Source organism: Zerene cesonia, chromosome 15 (genome assembly GCF_012273895.1).
Source record: "Zerene cesonia ecotype Mississippi chromosome 15, Zerene_cesonia_1.1, whole genome shotgun sequence".
In the NCBI taxonomy this organism is placed as follows: domain Eukaryota; kingdom Metazoa; phylum Arthropoda; class Insecta; order Lepidoptera; family Pieridae; genus Zerene; species Zerene cesonia.
In genome coordinates this window covers 2,458,083-2,469,592 of record NC_052116.1, presented here as the reverse complement: position 1 = coordinate 2,469,592, position 11,510 = coordinate 2,458,083, and the positions used below count along the sequence as shown (strand labels likewise).

At 32.7% G+C, this 11,510-nt stretch overlaps 1 protein-coding gene across 1 annotated transcript in view; it reads left to right on the top strand.

Moving 5' to 3' along the window:
- Nucleotides 1-5,684: 5,684 nt before the first annotated feature.
- Nucleotides 5,685-11,510, top strand: part of LOC119832440 (homeobox protein unc-4) — a 31,184-nt gene continuing 25,358 nt past the window's right edge. Inside the window, exon 1 of the mRNA XM_038356110.1 lies at nucleotides 5,685-5,957. Within this exon, the coding sequence (XP_038212038.1) occupies nucleotides 5,744-5,957 (214 nt within the window). The 5' untranslated portion in view covers nucleotides 5,685-5,743. The remainder of the gene's footprint in view (nucleotides 5,958-11,510) is intronic.

Below are 11,510 nucleotides of genomic sequence, written 5' to 3'. Positions count from 1 at the left end.
CTTGAGATTTTATTTCAATAAAAGTTAATCATTGGGGCAAGTTGTTTAAGGAACGTTTTACTATGATAAACAACCAGTACGCCCCGTTTGATAATAAATTTAGTGATATCAGATATAGAGAGAGAATCAAAAAATTATGTACATATACGTTTTCTTGTATATTGGTTATAAAGTTTTTAAAAACCCATTTTACGGTTACTCCAGGTTATTAACTGCGAAGTGCTAAGCGTGTTCGCTTAGTTGAAGTTATTCAAAATAAAACTACTGAATCTCTTCTCATTAAGCTATAGTTCGTTCAAATATTACAATATTAAAAAAGAAATCGTGTGGAACAGTTTGTAAAACATGTTATTGTAAATCGGCGCGCGGGCTTAGAGCGTTGTAAATATGATAAAGTTAGGCATAATTGGCGGTGTTTAAAGAGACACAAATAATTACCTACATCACGCCAACGCTCTCTGCCATTACTTTGTTTATTTACTGTGCCAGAAACACACTTGTGACCGTATTCTGAAACATGTGATATCCACACTTATATTATAAAGAGGAAGTTTTATATTTTTGTGTGCTTAGCGTTTTCACGCGAAATCTGCTGGACCGACTTCAAAAATTTTATGTTACATACATGTACGGGCGAAGCTGGGGCACACAGCTAGTAAATTATATATCTGCCCATATATATACACATTTTAGGATTACGTTTACAATTGCAGAGAGCGATGTGTTTTTTTTATTATATTGGTCCTTATGATTGTAAAAAGGCAGGGCAAAAGCTTTGTGTAAATTAGCATCAATGTATATTACATACATATACAACATACATTCTTAACGTGGACGCGAATACTTGTATGAATATTTCAATCATATGGATTACGTAGGTACTGTTTGGTAATTGGTAAAAAGAGTTATGTAGTTGACTGGATGGCGTTAACTGGCGTTAACATTACGTTTAATTTAATGCAGTACCTAAATATGTTAACCAAAGAAACATGTACTATTTACCAACATGAGCTACCTTACTTACCCTCAAATCGCTCTGCAGCAATATAAAAACGTCCACAAAAATAATTAAATATATTCCGTTTCCAGAATACTACCCCTGGCCAGGAGCCACACCCCCACCCACTGGGGGAAGCTATTAAGCCAAGCCAAAACTAATTTAAATTAAATCCTAGTGAATTACCCGAGGAGGAAATTGTCGAGCGTACCCTCGATGCTCTCACTGAAGGATCAGCAAGTGGGAAAGGCGTTTTCCGAATACTTAAGGTTTTCGGGCATATGGATATATTATGCGGTTTTATGGGTTTTTGGGACACTTGGGTTTACTTACTAATTATGTGATTGGTGGCCATAATAACCATTATGGCCACCAATCTTTGTGACATTTACCCTAAGGTATGCTACTCGTGTTTTATTTTAGACATTTATCTTTTTTATCGAAACGCAAATGATAATTTAATAACCTTCAACATAAAAAACATAATTCATGTCATTGCAGAATCGGAAAAGGAAACCCTGATCCTGGAATCAAGACTTTTTTATGTCATAGCAGGCAACAGGCATTAGGTATTTGCCTGATGGTAAGCGATCATCACCGCCCATGAATTTGCAGAGGCAGAGGACGAGGATTGACGAAAGGTATGAAATAATTGACTGTGAAGGCTAAGATAAAGAATATGGACTTTCGGTTCCCCGACTCACGATGGTGAAAACTGCTTTTTCCAGCTTATCAAAATATGTGTGTTTTGATGATGATAATAAAGATGATGACAATAATAGTAGAACTTTTAAGTTTTAAGTGTAAATACAAAAAATATTGCAAAGATATCGGACTATTTACCTATAACCACGATATGCCTAATTGCTAAGGAGGCTGGACTCTCATAAACAAGATTACTTATATCGGAAACTTATCCTATTTTCAATAGAAAGTTTGCGTACTATATTTCTTCTTGTCTTGATGTACAAGATAATGCATGAGTTTAAATCTGATAATCTTATGTAAGCTCCAATTGATCATTAGAAATTTATTATTGAAATAAAACAAGCACTTTACTTTCTCAGGTATACTTTGTGATTGGAAAAGTACGACACTCACCATCCGCTTTCCTAACTTGAATCAAGAACCAAGAATTTTAAAATTAATTAAATAAAGCACTTCTCAACTCGACGGTACACTCTATATTGCTCGGGAGCGACGCGGTCTCGCCGTTATATGTACCATTTGAATATTATCTAACTCTCTACGAGTTTAGACAGAGGCCTCGACGCCTTAATTAATGCAAATTTGAGTGCTAACAAGATTATGAATCCAACCGCTTTTTGAGAGCACACTTAAGTAACGTGTAACTTAAGTGGCTGTATGCATACTAAGGGCGGGATCTTGAATAATTTCAAAGTTCAAGTTGAAATTTACATATGTCTGTGCTTTATTGGGTAGGCATCTATTTGTGAAACTAGATCATCCTACTGTAATTAGCTTAGCTTAGGCAAGAGATAGGAAGCCTGCATCTACACGTACCAATAGGTACATACAGTGGGTTTCTAACTTCTACGTGACGAATTTACGTTTATTAAATTAGGAATCAAATAATAAACCGTTACATAAAATGTAAAAGACAATGCATGTTTCAGTTAATACACCTATTCCTTTTCATCGACTATGGTATTCATGTAACTTATTTAAATATGCTCTTGAATAACTTAGATTGTTTAGTAATACACAGAATATAGAAAAGAATAGAATACTTACGCAAGTAGATACGCTAAATGTCTTTATTTTTAATTGTAAGTATAATTATTCGTCATTATCAATAAAGCAGATCAATCTTCCCTAGAAAATAACCTAAACAATATAGGATATGATCTTAAAACGTTTAGCGAAAATCGTTTAGTTTAATCGTTAACCCTTCGAATTCCCAGGAAGTCGGGGCGTGATGTGCCACCGTCACATCCATCATAGAGTTGCCATTTTAATTTTAAATCAATTGTGCTCGCGCGTGTCCGTCATCCATCTTGTGTTATCAATAAAAAATAAACATTCGCTATGCCCCGATTGGTTTAATTAAAACTTTAACCGTGTATTATGCAGTTATTTAATTCGTATAACATTTCTGGTATTTTATATCAAGTTGCTATGAATAGTTAAATAATTAGATGGATGTTTATAAAACTAAAGAAAGTAAAATGAAACCATTTTATAGTTACACTTTTTAGCGCCATTTTTTGACATTTGACAGATCGTAATTATGACAGGTAAAGAAAATAGATATTTATTACGTAGGTAAGCAGACATTGCAAATGATCGCCGTATAATAAACAGAAGAACAGTATTTTACAAATGCTACATTAAGACCAACGTATATAACATCAATAACACAAGTAAAGCGCCCCATTCAGGACGAACGCTTTTCGCCTCGCTGTAAGCCACGCTATAATGAGGACTAACGACAGAAGCGTGGATGGGCAGCCTAATATGCTAGAGCGGGATACAAATATCACTTTGCAGGCAATAAAAAGAGACGGGGAATGGGTATCTAAACTGAATTGAAGATAGATGTTCTGAAGGCGCATGTGCTTGGGATCGTTTCAGTTTATTATGAAAGTTATGTCCGCGTATTATTTTCTATTGGATTTTATTGAACGAGATTTTATGGAAGTTGGTTTTATATATTGAAAAATTATTATGATACCGTTCGGTTTTATGATAATTTTAGTTATTTATTTCCGTTGTCGGTTGTGTGGAAAGTTTAAATGTAGGTACTTTTTATACTTTTATAATTTACACAGCAAACTTCCATTAAATCTCGTATGTGAGTTCGTAAAACAAGAGGTAAAAGTTGCCTGTATCCACCTACATAACTAACTTTATGTATCTATAGGTATTGTATAATTAAGTATTATACCTACATTCAGATATAATAGATATCTGATGCAGGTATATAAAATTTTGTAAAATAGTAATATTACCTACCTATGTCTGTTATTGCACTTGATTAAAAGTCGATATTTATAGGAATATACCTATCTATATAAGGATACTAACAAATTTACAAACGTTCCAAATGAAACAATTCATATTTTTTACAAGATCGCGTTTAATATCGTTATGAATTGTTAATATTCGTTTAAAACTAAACAAGTGTTTAATGTTAAAAGTGAGGGTTAATAGCAATTATACAAACAATATTCCGAAAACAAACGGAGAAAGCTAAAATACCTATCCTGAAAGACTCATTAAGCCGTCCCTAATTAAAAACTAATTAAATTCGCCAGAGAAAAAGAGAGCGCGACATTTAACTGATACTAATAAGGTCGTCAAACAATTACGGTTCATCCAGGGTGGAGCAGGACGGGTGTACTATCTTCGCGCCCTCTCCCTCTAACTCGCCACATCCTCTATTTAACTTTTAATTTATACTCATTCCTTTATATCTTTTATTGCTTCGCCCATCGCAGCTCCTAATGCGCCCGAGGTGCTCCTCGCACTAATTAAATTCATGCAACGCTAAGCTTTCGGTCACCCCCGGCAAGCGCCGCCCAGCCCGCCCTCCCCGCGCGCCCCCCTCGCTCGCGCCCCTCCCCGCGCGCCCCCCTCGCTCAGCTCGCTCGCCAATCCCCGCCCCGCGCGGCGAGCGAGCGCGCGAGCCCCGCAGAGGGCGGAGCGGCTCGCTCAGTGCGAGATCCCCGATACAGCTGTCACGTCGCCTCGCTTACGCCCGTCTTGACATATTTTATTATTATTTATGTCAATTAGGTTATTGCTTTTTTGTTTAATGGAATAAGGAATTGTGAAATTGATTGCCTTTCATTTATGATTCATCAATGTCAGAACACAATCTGTAACGTGTTAATTTTGTATGATTGATAGTTCGTCCGGTCATTAGAATGCGGCTGTAATCTAGTTTTACGCAACACCTATTGTATATGTTAATAACTTTTGAGTCCGTACCATATAATTAGTTACAAATTGAGCCGTAATAATCTTTTCAAACAACGATTGTAGGAAATTTTTCATTAAAATATTTTTAATCTATCTTCATTATAAATCAAAACTTTTCTGTTAAATACATACAAAAGATTCTGATTTATGCATCATAAGCACCAAAACATACACTTATTACAAACCCTAAGGAATGCAATTCAACCACAAATATTTTAATATTTAATAATGTTAGTAAACGTTATGAAATGTAGAGATATCACACTCTATTAACCAACCAATTTCTATTTTCTGAGTCTCTACCGACAAATATTACAAAACCTAATATATTAGAAACAATCTGTAACATAACATCTTTCTGATTATGTCTATACGTGTTTTTATAGAGCCATGCGGCTAAAAAAGATTACGACTGCGCTCCATACTAACGTATGAGTGCCAATCCAATATATAATCACAAATACAACAAAAGTGAACTCTATTCCATTCCTCCAGAGCCCATTTTGACATCGACATTCGAACAGCAACAGTGTCGTTATTCTCACGTATGCCGAGCTTAATTTATAACCTCCATTTAATATCCTTCTGTACTCGCAAGACATAAGGTGTATTATTGTTTAGCATGACACAACGGAATAAATCTATAATATGAAAGAGGCGGGAATTAATTTGGAAGGAAGGGGACGCTCCGCCTAGGCCGAGCGCGCCATCTCAGTGCTGTCGCTAGGCGCGGGTAGCACAGTTGTGTTTGTGATGTGATGTGGTGACAATGCGTATAAGTGGGTGTTAAGGATTATCGGTATGGTGTTGGAAGGTGGTTTGCCGGCGCCGCTGCAGCTGTACGCGGCTGCGGCGGCCGGTTTGGCGCCCAGGCCTACGTGGCCCCCGTTCTTACCGTTCTTTGGAGTCCCACCGCCGTTCCTGGCGAGGCCCCGACTCCCTCACCCGCTGCCGGCGCGGGCCCCGCATGGCCCGCCGAGCGAAGACTCTAATGAAGACGGTGGAAGCAGTAAGGGTATGTTTTGTTTTTTAAGTATTATGAGCTTTTTATGGTAGATATGGGATAACAGGTTATAAAGTCGTGTTACTACGAATTTAGCAGATGTAGTGTACATACAGATGTCAATCTCTAATATTTTTTCAGTTTGTACACCGAAAAATAATTTTTTAATTTTAAGTAATGTTGTCGCTACGAATTTCAGGTGTTATACGGCAGGTGACAGTTTTATCCCTTCACTAGGATTAGACCTATTAGGTACCTAGGTAGTCTTCAAAATGAACAAATTATATTGCAATAGTAATAAAAATAGATTATATGTAAAGTAAAAGTAATATGTAAATAATTATAAACAATGATATCTATAGTCGCAATAGATATAAATAAAATATAGAGATGACATAAGGGATGGTAGAGTCATGCAACAAAAAGAGTTTGTTATTATGCAGTTGTTATTGGAAGTGATGAAATATTGATGAAATTATTAAAACGTTTACAATGAATACATAAATAATAAGAGGATTCCAGATCATAATGGATACTTAGTCATGCTATAATAGTTAGAAATTCCGAATAAATCAATTTAGACACAGTAACTAGAATCTCTCGTTCAAGTATTATAAAGCATATTATACATATCCGTTAACATGTAGAAATATACATATTTTTTTATTTTTTATTTGACAATTTTTCTTTAATATTTCACCCATTATAATTTGTGAAGAAATCTTGTTTTCAAAAAAATATATAATGCCCAATATGAAGCTTGAGAAAGTAGAGAACTCTACATTTATTTCTTTACAATTGTAAATTATTTAAAGATAAATATAAAAAAAGGAATGTTAAACATGAAATTAAGTACTATAAAACTACTGACTATCCAACATAAATAACTTAACTTGTACCGAAGAATTAATTGAATGTACACGTTTATTGTATCCTCACAAACAACTTACAACACAACATTTTTCACAACAACAACAATTTTTTAAATTAACAACACTCATGGTGCAAAATGTTCATGTCTTTTGTTTTTTCTTAATGCATTTAGTGTTTTTAAACTAACTCTGTCATTTAGTGTTTTTAAACTTGAATTGCGGAACCAATTATGATATATTTTTGTAGCAAGGAAGACGAAAAAGATTGATATAAAAATCAATTAAACTCTTTACAAATCAACATTTATCAGGTTTATGAATTTATATTTAAAATTCGTAACAAAAAGTCTTTAAGTGTACTAAAAATTTAATTCAGTAATATGACCCAAAGAAAAATAACTTTTGATAGATCTAAACAGGTCTATAGAAAAAAATTACATGAAAGCTCGTAGCCGTCGGATACTCACGTTAATATGTACGTAGATATTAAGTAGAAGAAATATTACTGTTGTTATTTTTATGTAGAGAAGTAGAATTTATTAAGAGAGAGAGAGAGTTGTAGAAATAAATGAATTGTAGAGATTGTTTTATGCGACGGAAGAAAGACGCATTACATAATAAAGTTTCTGTAGTGTGTATTTAGTGTTTAGAAAACTATTTAGTATTAAAGCAAATTATTATAACTCATTGATTAACTAGTACTTATATTATATCATAATTATTTCCCTGAACGCGTTATTATTATTGTTCTTGTATTTAATTACTTGTTTTTCATCCGTGGCTTCACCTATATCCTATCACCTATATCCCTTCTTCAGGGTCCCGGGAAAAAGGTGTGGTAGAGAATTCACTGTTAAAAAAAAATTATAACACTTAAGACCCATTTGTCTTTCCGGCCATCTTGAATTTAAAGTTTAACATATTGCAACAAGTAAAGTATTTTACCAGTCAAGCCATTTAGTTCAATACCCTTATATAATGGGTTGAGAAAAAATATTAATTCTAGCATTGTGGAGTCCGCCATCTTGAATCGATATTCATCAACCATTGCACTACTCTCATTTCGGTGAAATATGAAATGAAAATAGTTGAAGACTTGGGCTGAAATAAAACAAATGTAATTAATATTAAATACTTCAATTTTATGTGTGGAAGTTGGAGCTTCGTATCGGTATTTACCACAAATGTTTTGGACGGAAAAGAGGTGGGTCACCCACTCATACATAACAAAAAAGCTTTTTTTAAAATTAAAAAAAAACAAGGTTGAAATTAAGAATTTAATAAAATACGGGGCATAACTAGTGGGATTAAATAAGTATTAAAACTCTATATTAGTTTGTAGGCAAGGACTGAATAGTAAATACTTCAAGTAGGTAAGTATACTCATTAAAATATAGTGCAAGCGTCCTTCGTTTAAAACGGAAATAACAGCTTAGCCTGGCTCTTACAAAATCTATATATATAAAATTCTCGTGTCACAGTTTTCGTTGCCAAACTCCTCCGAAACGGCTTGACCGATTCCTCTGAAATTTGGTAAGCATATTGGGTAGGTCTGAGAATCGGCCAACATCTATTTTTTTTATCCCGATATTCCTACGGGATACGGACTTACGCGGGTGAAACCGCGGGGCGCAGCTAGTATAATATAAACGTTTAATTGATATAAAACCTTAATTAATTCAGAGTTTATCATTTTATGTAATGCGTTTCCGCTATTATGGTCGTGTTTAACTACAAAGTTTTAGAGTTCTGCTTATGATTTTTATTTTACTGTGAAAAGAAAATTATGTGTCCGAGTTTATAAATAAAATATTTGTAAAAGCAAATACTATTCGACTCGAATTCGACATAAATTTCAGTTTCAAATAGCTAAAGTTCTGTCAATTTATGAGTGAACAATGAGCCAAATTTTAGTTTCATATAAAACGTATTTTCTAATGGAATTAACATGTTTATATTGCATTAAGGGTTCTAGAGCGTAGTTTTTAAAAAACAAAGTAACTAACTGAGAGGTGGTTGTTTTTTTTTTAGAAGAGATGTAACTCAGTCCGATCCAAGCCGCGTTAACTGTAATCGTTATAAATATGAACTCATATATAAGTAGGTACGTACCTACACTCAATGTAGTGTTAAAATGTTAGCGTTTAAATCATTGTGCAATTTTAAATTCATAACATAAAATAAATGATAAAACATATCGTAAAAACACTGTAATTTATGCGCATTGCAGACATAGATAAATTATACAACACACAATTCGATTATACAAATTGGCGGCCTTATGAAAGAAACCATTTCTCCCAGACAAGCCTAAATATACACCTACTTTTCTAGCTCTCTGTAACAATTATTTAAAAAACTGTTAACAAGAGTCATAAAAAATAAATAATAAAAGACATAAAAATTAAGAAATAAAATAGTGCTATGTCGCCAGATCAAAGGAAAATAAATAAAAATAATCAGTTAAATTACCATAACTTTGGTTGGTCACGGAACCATAGCTTTTACGAAACGATTCACGCATTTAAACTCGAATTTCCTAATAAATGTTCAACTTGTTACTTAGATATATATTATAGTAATAGTCATTCCAAAATTTTATAAAACAGGTTGATGTAATTGTGTAGACATTTTAATGTAATTGAAGTGAACAAATTAATATCTGTCTTTTAATGCATACTCATATTATTGCGTAACAGCCTTCCTCATAGTAATCTACATCTTTTTATACATACTTATCTTATTTTTAATACATTTTTCGACAGTTGTCTAAGGAAAGGTCATGAAGCCTACCTCAGGCGTGAAGCTAGTGCTCCATAAGCGCCTTGCGAAAATCAAGTTCTTTTTTAACACGCTTTTATTAGCTTCGACTATATGTTTGTATGTAATCAGTCCTTTAGAGCCACTTAAAAGTGATAGATTTAATTCAAACTTTGCACACCTATCAGGACGGCTGAAAATATCATAATTTATTGAGTCTGTATTTTTACACAGATTTAATAATTAAATTACTTCTCATACTCAGTATAAGAGCTAGCGCGACACTCGTTAAAACTATCATTAGTTTGTTTTTTAGTTTTCTTTAAAATAAATAAATACATTTCTTGGAAGAAAAAGTACCCAGCTGTATTTATTTTCTGTCGCACTTTTAGCCATTTACGCATAAATATTAATATTAGACAAATCATAAGTTTCAACCCTTATGATTTATGTTGTGTTTTAAACTTATAAATAAATAATTGTTTGGAAGTCCGTATGTCCTGTAACCAGGAACATCTGAAAACTTTGACTGATTAAGTTTTTATAGGTACTATTCAAAACTAAGTGTACTTATATAAGTAAAAAAAATTTATAGGTTGGTATATTTTCGATTTTCCGTTCTGAAACGTTATAAAAAAATTCATCAGTTATTAAAATTAAACCTATCGTAAATAAAACATTAAAAATCATCTTAATTTTGAATAATAACATGACTCTTGTGTATTTGTATCATCAAAACTTTAAAAGTAATTTACAGTTCGTATAAGATAATATATATAAATCATGTGCAGGTCATAAATTACTTTGCATTTTATTGCATCTTAATCTTGTGCAAAGTACCTAAGTAAATAAGTATACACGTGTATAATATGTATGTATAAATATTTTAAATTCAAAATCCGCGTTTAAAATCCGCTAAAAAGTTTTTAATTTCTAAATGTATAATACTCGCGTAAAATTAAACACAAGAAAATACTAGTATGCAGATTTATCATTTTCAATTCAGAAGGTTACTTGCTTCTTAAAACAGCGAAATAAAAATTAAAGAACGCTTGTTACATGTTTTTTTCGACTAAGAAACTGTTAACTCAAAAATTTTTTCGTTCATATAAACTTTTACAATTATTTATGAATATTTTTATATCTACCGAGAAGATACGGCAAGAAACTCAATAGTTACTCTTCACAAAGATAATAACATTTCAAACACAAAAACACACAATTTAATTTTACAATTTCCCGAATTAACAACAGGTGATGATTTGGGAACTATTCGTACCACGCATTGTTATCATCATAGTATTCGTTTATTGTGTAATAAGCTTCTTATCAAAGAAGATTTAACAAATTTTTCATTTTTTTTTTATATCGGGATCGGTAATACCCGTCAAGGAGACCAACAGTTAAGATACTTATATTTTAGCTACTTGCATACTTGTATAGTTTTATAGCATTTAAATGCTGTATAAGAAGATATAATTCTAGGCAATTTCATTCTTAGGTATAAAATCTGACAATAATTAACAATTTGCTTGATAAATGTTGGATGTTTGTTTCTTTTGTATTTAGGACCTAATAAGTAATACGGTTCAACGGGTTCTCTGAAACTCAAACTCAAATTCAAAATTAAATAAAAGCTCATATAAAAATAATATACAATAATTTATTGTACATATATATATATATAGACTTATATTCTAGACACATTTTGATGCTTCCTCCAGGTTATAACATAATCATACTTACAAATTCAATAGGTATGTATCTGTCGTCATAAAATTGTCAAAGAGATTATACTAGGTACAAGCTAATTCGTGAGATTGTAAACTGTCGAAATATTGTGATCCGTAATATTAACCTAAAATTTAACAATTTATTATTTTCATTAGGTTATAATGCAAAGAAGTGCTAGATTAAAAACTAAACAGTGTTT